This window comes from Vipera ursinii, assembly GCF_947247035.1.
Source record: "Vipera ursinii genome assembly, chromosome: 1".
In the NCBI taxonomy this organism is placed as follows: Eukaryota; Metazoa; Chordata; class Lepidosauria; order Squamata; family Viperidae; genus Vipera; species Vipera ursinii.
Genome location: NC_139512.1, coordinates 349,259,482 through 349,280,349, shown reverse-complemented (window position 1 = coordinate 349,280,349; position 20,868 = coordinate 349,259,482). Strand labels below are relative to the sequence as shown.

At 43.1% G+C, this 20,868-nt stretch overlaps 1 protein-coding gene across 1 annotated transcript in view; it reads right to left on the bottom strand.

The window, feature by feature from the left end:
- NF1 (neurofibromin 1) overlaps nt 1–20,868 on the bottom strand; it is a 232,623-nt gene that overhangs the window by 28,511 nt on the left and 183,244 nt on the right. The window contains exons 41-47 of the mRNA XM_083379640.1: nt 18,303–18,443; nt 16,193–16,472; nt 8,964–9,178; nt 5,496–5,557; nt 5,253–5,367; nt 3,179–3,280; nt 879–1,019 (exon numbers count right to left, since the gene is read on the bottom strand). Coding sequence (XP_083235766.1) covers nt 879–1,019; nt 3,179–3,280; nt 5,253–5,367; nt 5,496–5,557; nt 8,964–9,178; nt 16,193–16,472; nt 18,303–18,443 — 1,056 coding nt within the window. The remainder of the gene's footprint in view (nt 1–878; nt 1,020–3,178; nt 3,281–5,252; nt 5,368–5,495; nt 5,558–8,963; nt 9,179–16,192; nt 16,473–18,302; nt 18,444–20,868) is intronic.

Here is a 20,868-nt window from a genome sequence, read left to right as displayed (position 1 = left end):
GGACTTTTGAACAGTCTTTGGCTGAATTCACAGATAAGGCCAAAGTTTTTTAAAGTGTGGCTTGATGTCTACAGATCATCCAGTCATGCAGGTTATGGTAATCCCAAAGGTGCTTTTTCAACTGGACTTTGTTTTTCTTTGAAGACCTTTCGCTTCTTCAAATGGCCTCAATGACTCTCAAAAAGAATGCAAATGACCAGCTGTCTGCAAGGAGTATAAATCCTCCCATTCCCCACCATCCAGTCAGAGCTGAAGAAGCTTCCTGCATGAGAAATGAAATGTCTTCAAAGAAAAATGAGAAATTCCAGTTGCCTTTTGAAAAAGCAGCTTTGGGATAAATTGTGGCTTGTTGAACAAGATACATTGGCCTAGCCCTAGGTAGTAAATAAAAAGTGAGCTAAGGTGATTGGAATTACACCTCACAAGAAATCAAAAGCAAACAAACCACGCACGTTCTAATCTGAGGCAGTCTAAAAATACTTCTGAGGGGAAAAAAACCAAACAGCATAAGGTGGGTGCATCTAAGATCTATTTGTCTTTGCTTTCCTCTTCCTTCTTCTATTTTAGTCTGCAGCCCTACTGGACAATTTTAGTATGCATCACCTACTCTTACGACAGCGCTTCTAAGACTGCTGGGATATTAAAAATAACCCTGGGCGCCGTAAGATAAAAATCTCGTTTCTTGAAACTCAAGGAATGTCAAACAATATTACATTCTTAAAACTCAAGCTACTTTTCAACAAGGAAGAAGCTCATTTTTTTTTCTCTCTCCAAAACTGATTCACCGCTGGCGAAAAGATGACGTATATCACAACAGCGCCAAGGGAACATTCATGCTTCCTTTTGTTCTTGTGTGTTCTGGGAAATGGTTTGCTTACTTTATCGTTAAATACCCGGAGGTTGTCCAAAGTGTGAAGGTTCTGCTCAAGTAAAGCTGTGCCTGCGGAATACAGATTGACCTCATCCAGCTGCAGAACTGCCATGGCCACCCAAAACAGCACCTTGTGCAGAGGGGAGTCCTAAACAGAAACAAGAGGAATAAAATGACCAAACTGAAGCACAACATTTTGACAGAAGGGAATATTTGTAACTGAGGGTTGAACTGCGGGGTCCTTGGTGCTCTCTGAGCTTGGTGGTTTTCTTGCAGATATTTCATTACCAAACTAGGTGACATCATCAGTGCTCACTGATGGTGTTACCTAGTTTGGTAATGAAACGTCTGCAAGAAAACCACCAAGCTCAGAGAGCACCTAGGACCCCATGCTACATTTGTTCTGTTCTGAAAGATACAGAACAAAAAGGGAGCTAAGTTTTCTCGTGTCAAGAAAACTGGATGCATCTGGCAACCGCACAATCTCCAGACTCCAGGGAACCTGTAATTGGAACCATGGGTACAAAACAAAGTAGAAGGTACTTCCACAGACACTTAGCCCAGTCTGGATGGGATGATCATAAGTTCTCCTGAGAGTTTTATTCTGGAGGGATTTCAAGTGATGACCGGTTACTTGTTGCTATCATTGGCTCATTCTTTGGGTTGATTTTTTCCCCCATAAACAGCCTTCCAAATTTGTACCCACAGCCAAAGTGAACTGTTGAGATTTAGGCAATGCTAGCAATGCACATATATACAAAGAAAGAAAGACTTAAGATCTGATCTACAGGTTCTCTGAAAACCACAACTTTGGGCAGATGGATGGGAATATATGAGCAGGCTGCCCCCTCATATTGCCCATGAAGCTGCGCCAAGCATATTTATTTTAGGAAAACTGACATGGCTGTCCAACTTTCTCAAGGTGACTCCAGGAGGCTTACAGAGATAAAACCGCAAATACAAAAGCCAATAAACCTCCACCCCCATGTGATAACAATCAAACCAACCACTTGATGGGCTCCATGTCACCCTGGGATCCCCAGGCCTGCTGGTAGAACCATGTCTTCAGGGCCTTTGAAAGAATATCAAGGTAGGGGCCAATCTTATATCCACAGGGATGATGTTCCAAGAGTATCAAGGGAGGGAGCCACCCTGTTCCCCCCTTCCTTCCCTTCAGTCACTTCAACACTTCCTGGTTCTCAGACATGCGGTCCAAACCATGGTTTCCAGTTCTGTTTACAGTCAAGAGTGCTTTGCCTTCACTGACATGCAACTGATTTGGCCATATTCAGAGAAAAGAAATGGGAGGAGGAGAAGAGAAGTTGTCCCAAAGATGGTTTCCCCCCCCCTAAAAGGCAACTGGACTTTCTTGCTTCGTATCTTTGAAAACAAAGGGAGGGAGCCACCACTGAGAAGGCCCTCTTTCTTGGTCTGACTAGATGGGACTTCTTAAAAGAGGAATCACCATACACGCTGCCTCCCGCTCTTGTGGGTAGGGTAGATGTAACTGGAAGAGTTATGGGTGCAACCACCCTTCTTGTCCATGGAGATTCTCAATCATCCATATCAAGAATGCTTTGCCCTCACTGACATGTGAAGGCATTGTCCCAAAGGTGTGTGTTTTGTTTTGTTTTTTCCAAAAGGCAACTGGACTTTCTTGGCTTTTTCTCTGACAACATTTCAGCTAAATATTTTTAAAATATTTTCAATGAAGGCAAAGCACTCTTGAATCTAAACGCAACTGGAAACCGTGGTTTGGACCGAATATCTGAGAACCAGGAAGTGATAAAGTGACTGAAGAGAAGGAGGGGGGGGGAACAGGGTGGCTCCCTCCCTCGATACTCTTGGAACATCATCCCTGTGGATATAAGATTGGCCCCTACCTTGATATTCTTTCAAAAGGCCCTGAAGACATGGTTCTACCAGCAGGCCTGGGGATCCCAGGGTGATATGGAGTCCATCAAGTGGTTGGTTTGATTCTTGTCACATGGGGGTGGAGGTTTATTGGCTTTTGTATCTGAATTTTGTAATAAAACCGGCAAGTGACTGAAGGGAAGGAGGGGGAACAGACACACCAAAGCAATACCTCCAATTCTTCAGGTTCTCTAGTAATCTAATAAATCACCGGCAAAATTTCAACATCGGCTAGTGAGCAATAAGGAACAGGTAAAAAAAAATGCAAGCATCGGCTTCCAAACATCCCCTCACCTGGATCAGTCTAACCTTTATCCTGAACAATGAAGCCACCCTCTTTTTCTGCCCACAGGGTCACACAGAACGAGCTGCTGGAGACCCTAACCAGTTTACCTTGTTGAGGAGTGGCTGGAGCTTAGTCAGGGCTATGACGGTGGCCTCTATCAGAACTTGGCTGTTGTAGTTGTCTGGCCCTTTCAAGCAGCTCTCCAGACCCTGTCATTAGTTTTAAAAAAATAAATCAAAGTAATATCAGCTTGTTTACACTGATTTTTAATCCCTGCAGACGTGGATTCTCCTTTCACACTGTGGTTTTGCTTCCTCCTGCCTCAGTCAATCCAGGATGCCCCTGATAAAATAAAAAGCCCTTTTGTTCTGCCTTGCTTTTCCTGGAACTGAGCCATTGAGACTAGATATTTCTCTTCACCTTCTGCATTCTCTCTCTCTCTCTCTCTCTCTCTCTCTCTCTCTCTCTCTCCACATACACTGAGGCAAAGATCTAATATTTAACTATCTAGCGGTCTCTCTGTGTGTGTGTGTGCACGTGCATGTGTGAAATGAGATTTAGTAAATGGCATCAAAGATGACCAGCACTGGATATTTATAAAAGCTCATTAGTTTTACTTCCATCTGTGAATTGATCTGATTACACAGTGCTATACAGGTAATCTTCAAATTACAACAATTGAGCCCAACATTTTTGTTGCTAAGCGGAACATTTGGTAAGTGAGTTTTGCCCCATTTTACGCCCTTTCTTGCCATAGCTGTTAAGTAAATCACTGCAGTTGTTAAGTTAGTAACATGGTTGTTAAGCGAATCGGGCTTCCCCATTGACTTCCGATTGTCAGGTCACAAAGGCTGATCACATAACCCCGGGACAGAGCAACCATCATAAATCTGATCCGATGGCCAAGCGTCCGAATTTTGATCACATGACCATGGGGATGCTGAACGGTTGTTACGTATGAAAAATGGTCATAAGTAACTTTGAACAGTCATTAAAAGAACTGTTGTAGGCCAAGGATTACCTGTACAAAAGGCAGCCTCAATGATCTGAGGAAAAGGCAGAGTTGTAGGAGACCAGCCTTTTCTATTATCCACCTGGTAATTCATTACCTTTCTCACTGGCCCTTATTATTTAAGTAGCAAAAGGCTACGGTGATTGTCAGGGACACTCCCTAAAACCAGGGCTTTTTTTCTCATAGAACGCTCAGAACGGAGTTCCAGCACCTTTTTTGGATGGAACCTTGTAGTGTAGGCAAGGCGGGTTGTATGACATGTGGGAGTTCCGGCACCTTTTTCTTTTACAAAAAAAGCACTGCCTAAAACTGTATGTCCCCCCAAGGTTTGCTTTAAATTCACACTGATGCATTTACTGACATTGCCTGGAGGACTGGATCTAGATTTCCTGGACAGGAGAGAGGCTTTTGGTCCAGTATAGCCTTGCATACGATAAAGACCAGACTTTTAATCATGGTGTTGCATTTCATTTTCTATTATACAACCTACTAAAATTTCTGGTTCTCAAAAGCATGAAAAAAAACAACAACACAGCTGCTCCACTCAGTGTAAAATTGAGTACAGGTGGTCCTCAACTTAGAAGCACTTGTTTAGTGACCATTCAAAGTTACAATGGCACTGAAAAAAGTGACTTACAATCAGTCTTTGCACTTATGACTGTGGCTACGTCCCCCAGTCACGTAATCCAAATTTGGTTGATTGGCGTGTATTTACGACGGTTGCAGCATATCGAGGTCACGTGATCGCCCTTTGCGACCTTCCGATCCGGCTTTTACCAAGCAAAAATCAACGGGGGGGGGGGAACCTGGACTCAGTTAACAACCACTATTCACTTAAGAACTAAAATGACCTGTTTTAACAATGGCAAAAAAAACACTCATAAAAGTGGGCATGACTCACAAACAACTGCTTTGCGTAGTAATAGAAATTATAGTCCTGACTGTGGTTATAAGTCACAGACTACCTGTCTGCAAATGCTCTTTAGCAGGGTTCTTCAACCGTGGCAACTTTAAGACTTGTGGACTTCAACTCCCAGAATTCCTCAGCCGGCCCTGGGAGCTGAAGTCCACAAATCTTAAACATTGCCAAGACCGTCCTTGCTCTTTTAGCTTGCAGGAGGAAGGGGGGTGGTGGGGGAAAGCAAGAACGACAACGTCGAAAGACACACCTTGCTGAGAATCCGGATGATCTGCTTTATTTGTCCATGCGACACCCGTTTGCTGATGCAACCGAAGACCACAAGGGCTCTTGGCTGGAGGGATGGATTATACTGGAATGCAAACCTGTCAAGGAAGAAAGCCGGTAATTAAGGCCTGCCAGAATAAGACCATCAGTGAAACTGCCTCAAGCAGAAAGAGGAAGTAACAAAGAGACCCAGGCAGAGTTTGTAGTTTAGGGCAATGTGACCTACTTCTGAGCTAGTTCTGTCCACTGGTCAAGCCACTTGCAAGTTGGGATATCTCTCATACATGCCTACAGGAAAACCAAAAGATTATCTGATTATGTCATATTAAAACATTTAACTCAATCGAAAGTGGACATTTCTTGAACAAGTACAATTGTGGGATTGTTTTTGCACACTCCAGAAACTGAAAAATGACACCCATCTTTCTCTTTATTTTCTTTCCGCTGGCAGCCTTAAACAATCGAACGTTCTCACTTAATGCCCATTCATTCAGCGACTGTTCAAAATTACAACTTGGTTGAAGGGACTTATGACCTGTGTCCAAACTTACAACTGTTAATAATATTAATAATATTAATATTAATAATATTAATATTAATAATATTAATAATAATAATAATAATAATAATAATAATAACAACGATGATGATGGTGGTGGTGGTGATGATAAAAGTTGGAAGGGACCTTGGAGGTCATCTAATCCAAATCCCTGCTCAGGCAGGAAACCCTTATACCATTTCAGACAAATGGCTGTCCAGTCTCTTCTTTAAAACTTCCAGTGTTTGAGCATTCACCGCTTCTGGAGGCAGGTTGTTTCACTGGTTAATTATTCTAACTGCCAGGAAGTTTCTCCTTAGTTCTAGGTTGCTTCTCTCCTTGATTAGTTTCCATCCGTTGCTTCTTGTCCTGCCTTCAGGGGCTTTGGAGCATAGCTTGACTCCCTCTTCTTTGGGGCAGCCCCTGAGATATTGGAATGCTGCTATCATGTCACCCCTCGTCCTTCTGTATGGACGAGCAACCCTATGGTCATGTGATGGCGATCTGGGCACTGGCAACCCCTCTGCATTTATGGGGGTGGGGGGTGTTTGCCAAGTGCCCTATGTTCATGCGATCGCCATGTGCCATTTTCCCTGTTGGCTTCCCCAGAAAGACAATGCAAGCTGCTGTTGCCTCCCCAGAGGACTGTCTCTGGCTCCTGGGGGCTGGCTGAAAGAGATCCTCCATGAAATCTAAGCAGGGGAGAATTTCAGGAGGGCATTTTTTTCACAGCCAGCCTCTTTGACAGCAAAAGCAAGATTGATTTTGCGCTGTGCATGGCACAGTCTCTCCACAAAGCAGTGTTTGTGCTCTCAAAGAAGGAATCCCTGCGGATTTTACTCTGCTAGTCGTTGCTGACTATAAGGGGGCAGTGCTCATCTACCTTCCCAGGGCCACTGAGACAGCGCTGTCCAAAGACGTTTCCACGGTCAACTTGGCCAGCACAATGTTGCAGAGCACCGTTACCTTCCCACCGAAGTGGGACCTATTTATTTATTTGCCATTTGCATGCTTTCAAATTGCTAGGTGAGCAGGAGCTAAGGGCAAGGACGGGAGCTCACTCTACCGCACGAAGTTCGGGTCTCGAACCTGGGCTGTCGGCTTTCCAGCCAACAAGCCCAGCATCTTAACTGCTGAGCCATCACTCCACCTTCCTCAAGGAGAGTGGGTGAAAATATCCCTCCCAAAATCCATGCAGGATTTTGGCACGAAACATCTGCAGCACAGGGCATTTGCAACCAGTCCCCAGAAATGAGAGAACTCCCTTGTCAACGCTGCTAAAACATCGAATGTTCTTGCTTGACAAGAGATGAAGAAGTAGCCATTTCATATGTTAAACTTGTGTATTGCTTTAAGAGATTGAGTTTAAGGTTGGGGGGGGGGGGAAGAGGAGGATTGTACCTTCAAGGCCATCTGAAACTAAAGAAGTTAAGACCTTGGCAGTTTTCTAATGCAGGCATGTCAAACTCGCGATGTCACGTGACGTCGCGTGATGTCTCGGAGCTTTTTCCCCATTGCCAGCAATGGGGTGGGCGCGGTTTCGTTGTGACGTGTCCGGCCCGCGGGCCGGCAGTTTGACACCCCTGTTCTAACGGAAAGGAAACTGATTCTTTAAATTAATTGGAGAATATGATTGATGACAAAATCAGAAAGGTGGAGAATTGTGTTTTTATATATTGTGCAAGGGGCGGAGATCTCAGATTCCAGCTTTCTTCGAGCAAGCATTTGCTGGTGTATTAGGCTGAATGAAGGACTTTTAAGGTAAACAATGCCTCAGAGTCACTTGAAAAGCCCGTACTTCAGAAACTTGACATCCCTCTTGTTTTTAGGGACTGGCCCAAACACCCAAGGGTGCAAATGTTCCATGCCAAAAACCTGCGTGGATTTCAGTTCAGAGTTCCTTCCTGCCATGGAAAAGATGGGAACTTCAGCGCTGGGCTGGAGAAGAGAAACTTGGATCGTGAAGAGCTGTGCATCTTTTCTCCGGTCTAATACTGCAGTTCCCTTCTGCACATGGAGGGGAGCTGCCTGACCCCTTCTGCAGGCAGATATTTGGCTCCATCTGCTTAACGACCTAAGCGGTCGCTGAATGACTGCAATGGGGAGTGCTGGGATTGCAGTCATTGAGCGAGGTGATCATCTCACTGAATGACTGCAATGACGTATGACCTGATTGCTGAATTGTTGTCCCAATGAAGGAGATTATTTGTAATTCAGGGTTAAAATGAAAGGTCCTTGGTGCTCTCTGAGCTTGGCTGATGTGCTCTGATGATGTTACCTAGTTTGGGTGAAAGATCTGCAAAAAACACCCAATCAAGCTCACAGAGAAATAATTGTCCTAAATTGGGGACTTCCTGTACATAACTGTTAAGCTTGTAAGCCGCCCTGAGTCTTCGGAGAAGGGCGGGATATAAATGGAATTAAAATAATAATAATAAAAAAATAACTAACGAGTGTGGCTGCAGTCCATACTTAAGTCTCTATTCTCAGACCCTCTGAGACAGAAAATAATCTAGTTTTTTTCTCCCTCCCTCCCTCCCTCTCTCTCTCTCTCTCTCTCTCTCACACACACACACACACACACACACACATTTTACTTATTCATGCATACGCACAACAGCCATCTATTCCAGCAAGAGGAGGTGACAGTTGAATTTTAAGGTGGGAAAATAGATTACATTGCATTAGTGTGGGAAAGACTCATTTTTAAATGGTCTATTGGCATCAAAACAACACCCTAATCCATGTTTATAGATTCAGCGTATGTATGAGGAAACAGTCTGAGCTAAATATTTTTTCTTTATATACATTTCTTTTGCTTGCGAGGCATTTTGTTTAACACCTGAAATGTATCACCCCTTTCTCGATGGGTAAAATCCATTCCATCACTTTATTCTGCTGTATATGTGGACTAGCTTGTGAGCTAGCATGAATTCACAATCAAATGAATTTAATGTTTTTTTATATTTCCTATCATAAAAAGGTTATACATCAGCACAAAACATGTCAATGCAATCTGATCGCTGCTGTATAAAATATGCCCTTGCCAAAATCAATGTACTAAAGGGCTACTTAAATTATCTACAAATTACGTATTTTGCAACCCTAGTATCTTACTCATGCTTGTACACTCGTATCTTGACGTCCTTGCCATACCTCCATAATTTCCAGCAATGCTTCTGTGACTGTCTCCAGAGATGTCAATGCAAATGTTTCTCTCTCATAGGAGCCAGGAGAGAATGACCGGTCCCGATAGCTGGATCGGAAGGCAATGACTGCCGCAGATTTCACTTTGCTAATTCCAAACAGCAAGTAGAATTTGGGCAATGAGAACTCCGTTAAACTTAGCCTCAAAACCTGCTTCGTTTCCTCTGTTGAAAAAAAAAAGAACAGACAAAGACTTTGACTTCAGTTCCATCTTTGAAAATTGAAATGCTAACCCAAACTCTTCGGAACTAGCTTTTGGCTATTCGTGAAAGTTAACCCAATGTTTTTAGGCTCTATATACAGACATATATATACCAGCTGCCTGCAATTAATGCAGGTTCGCATCCCACCAGGCTCAAAGTTGACTCAGCCTTCCATCCTTCCGAGGTAGGTAAAATGAGGACCCAGATTGTTGGGGGCAATTAAGCTGACTTTGTAATAATGCCGCTTGGGAGGGGGTGTGAAAGCCCTAATAAGCAGGCATGTACATAGAATGAAGGCTACTGCTAAGCTTGTAAGCCGCCCTGAGTCTTCGGAGAAGGACGGGATATAAATGGAATTAAAATTAAAACAAAATTGTTCTATTGGCCTTGGGAGTCATCCACCATTCCCTCCATCATCCAGATATGCAAACCCATGATGCACAAACAAGTTGCCAATTTTGCATGATCACATTAGGTACCGTCAGGGGGTGGAGCTGTGGAGAAGCAAAGTTCATTGGTTGTAAAGAGGTGAATGCCTCTTTTTTATTAGGTCAAATATGTACCTCCTTGGGTGAATGGGGATACTGGACATAACCTATAAGTATATAATGCTGAGTATCATAAGTAATGCTGAACAATATATAATGCTGAGTAACGTCTGGAGGAGCTCTAGCAGTGGGGAAAAGATGACCTCTGTGGGCCCCCACATGAGAGCCATCACTGGCTTGATCTGCATCCACCCTGTAGTTATCCACCGAGGAAGGTTGTAAGCATCTCAGCCCCCAACTCTTGTAGGTAATCCATGGTTCTGAAGGCCAATGAGAGGTTCCCAAAGGATGAGGATGTGTGTTCTACTCTCTTCTCTGTCCTAACAAAGGTTCTCACTTTGAGCAACCAACACTGTCTTGGTTCCATGCTTAAGCTGAAAACCAGATTTTTTTGGTAATGCCTTTTCAGGCTGCTTTGTAGCTGAATCCCACCCTTGATGGCCTTCCTTATTTTGCTGTTGTTGAGGGTCCTGTCTCAAAGCAATGGAGAATCAACGGGTTGGGGAGAGAGGCTCCACAGACATAAATAGGGGCTATGGGGCACATGTGGCTATCCCGGCTTTTGACACATAATGTGGTAGAATCACTGGCTAAAAAAGAGGGGGGGGGGAGTAAAGAGGGGGTACAGTTTGGAGTCGCTCTGTGGCAGGGAGCAGCAGAGGCCAGACTCTTAAAGTCTTTATCTGCTGGTTCTCAAGAGAATCCAGTTAGTCTGGCATGACTCTGTAAACAGGTGATCAATAATAAAGAAATTATGTTGGCCTATTCATGGAATTACTCTGGTTCCTTGCACTAAATAGACATTTGATGATTCTTGCTTTTATTGGGCTATTTTTTTTTATTGGTCAACCTTAAATCACTCTCTTAACCAAACTGCTTCTGCCATCTAGATGTTGGGAAAATTATGAAACCCAGTGCAATTAGCCAGTATATAATTGCAACAAGCAGCCTACACTTGTATGGATTTGAAACGACTGGCAGTTCATTTGCAAATGCATTTTGTTTCAGAAACTTCTGTTTGAAAACTGTGGACATTTCCTTGTTTCAGCAAGAGGAATTCTGACATACTGAATGACATAATGAAACCAAGGCCTTTTGACATTATGAGTAATTTGCTAATCTGAGTCACAAGATCACAAGGCATGTTTATATTTTCTAGGCATACTAAAATGAGTGAGTGGACTTCTCAAGAATCAAATCTGAGTAGGTGATTATTCCTCTGTATCACTAGATGCATGGATTTGGGTAACAGGGAGATCTCATTTTTCAACTATAGTTTTAAGTTAACATCCCTATAACTAACATGTTATTTTAATATGAACTCCAGCATTGCCAAGTCAGAGGAAGCTACATTAAAGTTAAAAAATGTAATATGCATATACTTTATCTCTGAGCCACACACAGAGGATATTCAAGGTATTGTGTGGATTGCACTTATTTTCAAATTATTTTTCCCAGTCATTCTATATTATTTCAATTAAAAGAATTTGGGGGGGGAGAAGAACATATATATTTAACTTATAGCACAGAATCTTAAAAGAGATAAAAGCACTCCATTATTTCAATTCTGAAGAGAACTGCACCTTTATTATGAAAGCAATTATTTGCACTTGCTTTCATAATTACATTGTATGTTCTAATTATAATTCCACACCCTGCTGCTTGGAAATATTACATACTTCTCACGAAATGTTGTTTAGCTCTTTGAGAGATTTAACTTCTAAAGGAGGACTGGGCAACTTTGGGGGAATTTCAGAGCTGCACTTTATTAAAACCACTAGAAATTGTGCCATTATTAGGTAATTAATTGGGCATCAAACCTTGAAGTAAAAAAAAAAATCTGAGGGGTTAGCAAAAAACACTCCAGCTATACTGGCTACCGGTATATGAAACGTAGCATAAAAACTTCCTGAGAGATGGGGTAAATTATTTTATTTTATTCTTCAAAAATTTAATTTCCTTCTACAGAGATAAAATGGCAGGACTGAGAGGCAAGGAAAGCTAAGCAACCTTGTCATCATTTGCCCTTGCCAAAGAATCACAGAATCACATTACACTGCCGTCTGCCTACACCCTATGCCTTCCTACTCTTTTACATTCAATTCACATTACATGTTAATGATTAACCATAGTTTATTAGACACTTACTTCTAATCCAATTTTCTGTTTGCTGGGTTCACCTAATGCCCTGTCTAAAGTATGCTAATTTTGGGGGCGGTATGCGCAGTGGTGGGATTCAAATATGCGAACGACCGGTTCTCTGTGAGGATGCTGCTTCCGGAAGTCCCTTCTGGGCCCGGGCAACAAAAAATGAGCTACTGGTTCTGCCAAACTGGTGCGAACTGGCTGAATCCCACCACGTGGTACGTGGTTCAGTTTGGTTCGCAGTTAGTTCTGGATGACTACATCCCATTCCTTGGCATGGAAAAGGCATGCCTCACGGAGTCGCGGTGTGAGCTGTGCAGCCATATAAATCTATTTGATAAATAAATAAGCATAAGTTCTTATCTCTCTCTATAACGGTAACTGAGCCTGCAATCACAGTCGTAAATCACGGTGGTCATTGAGCAGGTCACCACATGCCTGCCCTTAATTCTATGACTTTATTTGCAGGTCATTAAGCGAATGTAATGAATGGTTGTTAAATGAACCCTTTGTACCCAATGAGGGGTGGGTTTTTGTTTTTTTTTGCCAGAAACCGGAAGTAAACGCCAAGGCAGGAGTCCTTTTACCACCCCAGACAAATGACTATCCCAGGGGTGTCAAACTCAATTTCATTGAGGGCCGCATCAGCACTGCAGTTGCCCTCAGGGGGCCGGGTGGGTATGGCCAGGGTGGGCGTGGCCTACTGGGTGGGCGTGGCTAGAGTGCATATGGCCTACTGGGTGGGCGTGGCCAGCTCTACATCGTTCGCCTCAAGGGTGCCTATGGGGGCCTGGGCAGGAGTGGGACAGATCTGAGGGTCTCTGGCAGAAGGAGGGTCTCTGGGCCAGGGCCAAGGCAGTGGGGGCCGATCCCTCACTGTTTCCAGGATGGCTTCGCGGGCCACATGAAACCACTTTGCAGGCCGGATCCGGCCCCCGGGCCTTGTTTTTGACGTCTGGACTATCCAATCTTTTCTTGAAATCCTCCAGTGATGGCACATCCACAACTGTGGGAGGCAAGCTGTTCTGCTGCTTAATTGACAGGAGATTCCTCCTTATTTCCAGGTTGAATCTCTCTCTCTCAGAAGCTTCCACCTGTTGCTTCTTGTCCTGCCCTCAGGTGCTTTGGAGAATAAATGATCTTTTCTCTGACAGCCCTTCAAGTATTGGAAAGATGGCTATCGTGTCTCTCCTAATCCTTCTCTTCGATAGGCTAAACATGCCTCGTTCCCTGGTAATCTCATCACCTGATTTCAGCAGTGCAATGTCTGGTCAACAACAGGCTGCATAAAGGGACGTATGGTGTCCTTGTGCATCTCAATGTGGTGGTAATATTTTCCCCATGCTAAATAATGCTTACACGGCCCTTCCATAAAATGAGATTAAAAATTGATCAACCGCTTCACGTTTTCTCCCCTACAGATCCCTGCAGCACTGTATTGTTACTTAACCACGGGCATAATCCCTTGTCCACAATTCTACTTTTAAACCTTGCAATCTCTTTACAAGTGTTCCTAATTTATAGCCATGGCAGGCTCTAAATTGTACTTGACAGTGCTAATTTGTAGAGTTGGGCCTGGATCGATCCTGAACTCCTTAAGAGCTTGCTCTGGGACTTTAAAGATCCCATTAAAATGTCAGGAGGCAAAGGATTCCACGGTTCTCTTCGTAGACTGAAATGATAAAAGCTTGCTTGAAAATTATTTGTGGCAAGATCACTAGTGGCACAAGATCTTAAATCATGACTGATGGAGTTAAAAAAGACATCTGTGAGATGTAAACTCCTCCTTCTGGCTCAGCGGCTGATAAGGGCTCCCAGTTTAATTCCTAGCTCTTTTGATGTCTTCACTTTATTTTAAGCGGGGCTAAAGGGAGGATAGAACTAACTTATTGCTTAAGTCTGAGCTTCAGGATCATTATCTCCTTAGTGCCATTTTCACTATTAACGCTGAGGGGCTCTTGGTGTTTGTCTGGCTTGGTTGCTTTCTCGCAGACCTTTCATTACCTAAGCCAGGTAACATCATCATCACTGAAGATGTTACCTAGTTGGGTAATGAAATGTCTGGAAGAAAACAACCAAGTCAGAGAGCGCCAAGAACCCCTCATTTCAACCCCAAGCTACAAATATTCTCCCTCTATCAGTACTACTGATTGTTATCTGAATTTTAAGGAGCGTTTTTACCCTTTTTTATTTTATTATACTATAACCTCCTTGAAATTTAATTGGCACAGGATAGCCTAAATTAGCATTTTCCCAATGAAAAGCTCTCATCCCGCAATCTGCCACTAGGGGATGGTAGTTTAGTATGGATTCAAAACCGAGATATTTGTGGGGTTTTTTTTGGGCAGTGGAGGGTGTGTATGGGTTCAACCTATGGTACCTAACAGACACAGGCATGCACCCCAGCAGCTTGTGACACCGTAAAAATTATCCTAGCCTTTCTCATAATATCAGCATCATCTCCATTTAAAAGAAAATAAACTGCTAAACACAAGATCACCACCTTAATTCTCGTTCGCTTGTATTTTAATTATATACATGCAAGCTCACACATATCAGAAAGAAAGGTAGGGTCAGGTTTAGGACTGAATACAGACTAAATCAGCTGAACTTGGTTCCCAACCAAAGCAGTAAACTATAATAATAATAATAATAATAATAATAATAATAATAATAATAATAATAATAATAATAATAGTAGTAGTAGTAGTAGTAGTAGTAGTAGTAGTAGTTGGAAGGGACCTTGGAGGTCATCTAGTCCAACCCCCTGCTCAGGCAGGAAACCCTATACCGTGTCAGACAAATGGCTGGCCAGTCTCTTCTTAAAAACTTCCAGTGTTGGAGTATTCACCACTTCTGGAGGCAGGTTGTTCCACTGGTTAATTGTTCTAACTGTCAGGAAGTTTCTCCTTAGTTCTAGGTTGCTTCTCTCCTTGACTAGTTTCCATCCGTTGCTTCTTGCTTAACTCCACTTGATTTGAATTGGAACTAAATACAGGTAGTCCTCAACTTACGACCACAACTGAGTCCAAAATTTCTGTTGTTAAGTGAGCCATTTGTTAGGTGAGTTTTGCCCCATTTTATGACCTTTCTTGCTATCATTGTTAAGTGAGTCACTGCAGTTGTTAAGTTAGTAACCTGATTGTTAAGTGAATCTGGCTTCCCCGTGAACTTTGCTTGTCAGAAGGTCACAAAATGTGATCACATGACCTTGGGAAACAGCAACGGTCATAAATATGAACCAGTTGCCAAGCGTCTGAATTTTGATCACAGGATCATGGGGATGCTGCAAAGGTTGTTAAGTGTGAAAAATGCTTATAAGTCACTTTTTCTGTGCCATTGTAACTCTGAATGGTCACTAAACAAATTTAAGTCAAGGACTACCTGTACAATTAATGTTATTGGGACTCAATCTGCTCGCTCCATTACTACATTATGATAAACTAGGATAAATTTGTGATTTCTTGAACAAGTCATCATGCCTTGGTTGGCACCTCCATGCCTTAGTATGCTGAATGGACGAGAGAGGTTCCAACCAGGTTAATGGCTGGGGCGCTGGCAGTCATTGGGACCAACAAAGAGAAATGAAACATGGGAGAAAATGAACCGAAAGGGGCAATGGACCATCAGAGTTGTGCAATCTGGATGAGCCTGTTGAAGATTAGTCCGCACAGGAATTAGAATTTCGATTTCCAGGTCTCTTAATACATGAAAAGGGCATCAAACTGAGGAAAGCTGAGCTGCTTGTTCAAAGCAGGTTATCCTTTAGTTACTTAAATTGGTCATCTAAAACAGAGGTCCCCAAAGGTTGGCGCATCGGACAGAAAGGGAGGGGGAAGCATTTTACGTGCATGCGTGCAAACGGAGCATGTGCGTGACACAAACGGGGCGGCGCTAGCACCCATGTGACACTCGCTAGCCCTGCCCATTTTTGCCACGCAGGTGCTGGCTCCGCCCTGTTTTCAGCGTGTGGCACCCTGTTTTAGGCTGCACGGAGCCCCATTTTCACTGCGTAGCCGTGGCGCTAGTGCAAGTGGGGGTGAGTGCGCGCACACACGTGTGCACTGACCAGCCCGTCCTGGTGGCCAGCAGGCCATGGCCCAGTAGTGGGCTGCAGCCCAGTTTGGGGACCCCTGATCTAAAAGGTCCAGAACTGGACAGCAGAGAGATGGGGAAGTGTGTTAACCACTGAAATTTACCTCGTCTCTACTTCTTGGAAAAGCAGCATGAGACCAAAGGAGATGGATTTGAGGTTTAAAAATAAATCCATATAAAGACTTACCGCTAAAGTGAAGTTGTGAACAAGTGCACAGAGAATGAATGATGTTGATGACCAGGCCGTGGGTGGAAGCTCTGAGAGAAAGAGGACCAGTAGCCACCAACAGAGTAACAACGTGGAAGAGGTAGGGGAGATGTGCGGCCACATCAAGGGAATTGTTAAAAGACAGCATCAGCATGTAACGGGCTAGAATGGCAATGTCGTCCCACATGAGGTGCTGCTCTAAGGTGGCAGTTGGAGAGAGGCAGGTCTTGTCTATTATTTTGCACATCCGTCCAATCACCTGGAAGGGAACAAGCAGTCACGTTGTGTTAGAAGGTATATGCTTTAGACACCGGAACAAAAAGTTGGCTTTAGGAACACGAGGATCCTAAGTGGCTGTCTCTAATCAACAAAGAAATGAAGTGGAAGAATCACTCTAAGCCAGGGGTCTTCAAACTTGGCAACTTTAAGACTTGTGGATTTCAACTCCCAGAATTCCTCAGCCAGTCATGGCTGGCTGAAGAATTCTGGGAGTTGAAGTCCACAAGTCTTAACTTGCCAGGTTTGAAGACCCCTGATCTAAGACTTCCCAGGGGAAAAAGGCATGACAGATATTTTGGTGCCATTTTGATAAAGAGTCTCAAGTTATCTTGAGTTGAAGTCCACACATCTTCAAATTGCCAAGTTTGGAGAGCCCTGATCTAAATTCTTTGGAAACCTTTCCAAACAGCTTATTTGTTTTATTGTTCATTTAAGTTTCACATTTCTAAAGCTACCTAACGTCTTGACAACTCTGGGTAGCACGCAGATTTAACAGGAAAGAAATAGAACAAAAAAATGACGGGATTACAGGAAGTCCTCAATCTATAACTGGTTACTTAGCAACTGTCTGAAGTTACGACTGACTCAAAAAGGGGGACTTAGAAACCTGGATTCGAAGTTCAGTCAGGCCCCCTCTTGCAGTCATGAGGCAGAAGTTTGGGAATTCAGCAGCAGAGCCATTTGCAGTCTGGTGGTCATGTGACTGCCTTTTATGATGGTTTTGCCTGAAAAATGCCAATTTTTATGCTCATAGCAAACTATTGGTTGCTTAATGACTGGATTCGCTTGACTGGGGTGGATCCTGGGGTGATCACAGTGATTCTCTTGAGAACCATCTGCAGAAATGGTCGTAAAATGAGGTCAGCCACATGACCGCTATGACATACAGTCATAATGGGCAGGGTCCATTGCAGTCATACGTCGAGGACCTATGACCTTTCAGAGCTCTTTGTTTGATCATTGTCCTCATCACTATAGGATTTAATATATGGGGAAAAGAGTTTGTTTTCGGGGGGAAAATCTCGATCTGTTCCTCATTACAGATGTATTTTTTTAATAAAGCCTACAATTGAAGCCCAAAGGCTTCCTGGAAGAAGCATGAGTTGAGAGATGGCTCAGAGGGATGAGAAGTGGTAACACCTTAAAGCTGTATTTCCTGAGCTTCTCAGAATTATATAACTGCCTGGCTACAGTATAGTGCACTCACCAAGCAGGCTCCTATTATTTTTGCTGTATTTAATATAAAGGTAGTCCTGGACATGCGACCACAATTGAGCCAAAAATTTATGTTGCTGAGCGAGACATTTGTTAAGTGAGTTTTGCCGCATTTTACAGCCTTTCTTGCCACAGATGTTAAGTGAATCACTGCAACTGTTATGTTAGCAACAGGGTTGTTAAGTGAATCTGGCTTCCCCATTGTCTCTGTCTGTCAGAAGGCAGCAGAAGGTCATCACATGACCCCTGTACATTGCAGCTGTCATAAATATGAGTCAGCCGTCAAGCACCTGAAGTTTGATCACGTGACAGTGGAGATGCCGCAATGGTTGTAAGTGTGAAAAACGGTCGTAAGTCACTTTTTCCCACTGCTGTTAATGGTCACTAAATGAACTGTTGTTAAGTCAAGGACTACCTGTAATATTTTTCAACATGGGAGATTGTTTTGTGCCAGTTTGTTAGCAGCCCTTTCCCCTGCTATCCAACAAAAGAAGGACAGAGAACAAGTGAAGGAGAAAATATATATATATATTACTCACGGATTTCCATCCACACGTGAAGAGAATAACTAGTTAAATTCAAGGAGAATGCTTACTTTGCTGGAAACCAGCTTCACGTTTCCAGAAGCCAGGGCAACAGCTGTATCTGCCATGACCTCTGCTTTGATGGACCCCAATCCTCCTGTGGCACTGGTTTTGATAAAACTGTCCAGCACCACATCGAGTAGATCAGTTATCTGTCAAAAAGGCAAGAAAAACAGCCGTGCTCAAGAACATGCAAACGTAATCTTTTGTATTGAAAGGGGACCTAAACGTTCTCTAATTTGGAACACATCAGTCAACACATGTGCACTGCAGGCTGTGCATGTTGTGATTCAGGGTCAGCCTGTGGGTTCGGCAGTTGGGTCGGACGAATCAGAGGAGGAGGGGGGTGTTGAAGACCTTGCTGAGGGGGTTGAAGATCTTGCTGATGAGAGCCCTCAGCCAGGCCCCTCCCACTTGGTCACCATGGAGACCCAGCTGTGTGAGCCTGACAGTGTGGATGAAGATGACCCACAGCTGGCCCTGTTCAAGGACGCCCGATGCAGGAGGCAGTCAAGTAGGAGTAAACAGGAAGGCTGTGGGGCTTCTCGGAAGGAGGCAGAGAGAGGCCACGCCCTGAACTCTTTATAAAGGGAATGTTTGGGGAGGGCTGGTTTGCTGAAAGCAACCGCTCAGATAGTGTTTCAAAGCTCCTGTATCTTGGTGCGTGTCTTGTTTGTTTTTTGTAGTAATAAATTTGGCAGACGTCATTCCAGCCTCTTGCCGTTTATAAAGGGGTTGCCTTTTCTGCAGGGCCGGTAGCAGGCTGGTACAGAACAGTGCACAAGTTGTCAAAACTTTTGCTTCTTCTGAAATAGATATTATTAATCTTATGTTGATCACATTACAGTAAACGTTGGGTTTTCAGGACACCCCCCCTTCTATTTAGGCTGAGGTTAAGTTTAAGACTCTCCTAAGTCATGCTCAACTTTTAGTGACTTTGTTGCAACACTGTGGAAGTATTTGCTATCACTTTTTTCCAGGATCTTTTTTTTTTTGACATCCCACTCTAGTTTACCAACCTGGGATTTCTTTGTGGTTTCCATCCAAGCATAAACCCTGATCAACTTTTCTGAGGTCAGCCAAGGGCAGTTAGCTGCTGCCTCCTACTGTGAAAATTAAATGTGCAAATCGAATGGTGTCATCTAATGTCAGCTAACTAAGAGAGACATTGATCTTCCTTGACTATTAAAGGATTGGCTTTACTGTTGACTTAATGCTAACAGGAACGAATGGACTGTGAATTCAGAAATCTGATACAAAGCACGTCAAATAAAGTGCAGGTAGTCCTCGACTTACAACAGTTCGCTTAGTAACCGTTCGAAATTACAACGGCACTGGAAAAAGTGACTTATGACCCTTTTCCATGCTTATTACTGTTCCAGCACCCCATGGTCACGTGATTTACATTTGGATGCTTGACAGCTGGCTCACATTGATGACGGTCACAGTGTCCCGGGGTTGTGTGATCCCCCTTTGCAACCTTTTGACAAGCAAAGTCAGTGGGGAAGCCAGATTCACTTAGCAACCGAGTTACTAATTTAAAAACTATATGATTCACTTAACAAACGTGGTAAGAGAAATCGTAAAATGGGGCAAACCTCACTTAACAAATTTCTCACCTAGCAACATAAATTTTGGGCTCAATTGTGATCACAAGTCAAGGACTGCCTGTAGCTCCTGAGCGGTTCTTAGTTGTCTCTGAGCTTGGTTGTTTTCTTGACAGATATATTATATATAATATATATTATGTTGAAGAACATAAATTGCTCTCAATTTATATTCTAGTGGTTTGCCCCGTCACAGTTGGTGGGGGCAGTCTTGGTGGTTCTTTGGTTGGGCTGTTTAATGTTAGCTTGTTTGGAGTATTATTTACTACTTGAATGTTGGTCTGATGATAATCTTGGTGTTGATCTATGCTCATCTGGGTATTCTAAGTAGTTTCTTGCTAACATCATTCAGTATTAAATGCCACAAGAAAATGGTTAAGTGCGAAGAACCCTCTAAAATAATGAGATAAATTTACATTCTTTAATCAGATAAAATAATAATAATAATAATAATAATAATAATAATAATAATAATAATAATAATAAAAATAATATCTTTCCAGAACTATGTCAAGCTGGAAGGTTGATTTTGACAGAAAGGCTAGGTTTTTTTTTCTGCCCGGGAAATCTGATTCACTTACCAGCTTATTATCAACAAAAATCCTGAAAGACAAATCCAAATAAATGCCATAGTAACGTTTAAAAGATATTTAACAGTTTACTCTGAACAGGGTGGCGTAATGGTTCTGGACCTGAGGAGACCCAAGTCCTCCCTGAGGCATGGAAGGATGAACTACTTTCCTTAAGAGCCAGTGTAGTTAAGACAGTAGATAACAGTGGGAAGAGGGATGTAGGAAATGACCAGGCTGAGCCTGAGGGAGGGGTCAAATGCGTCATCAGTCTCGAGTCCCTTCCTGCCCACAAGAGATCGGAGTCTAGCCCACCTTGAACTCCACTGACTCTTATCTGCCGCCAATCTGCTTTTACTGTTAGTAGTTCAGATTTTTGTAGAGCGCATTAGCGCACAATA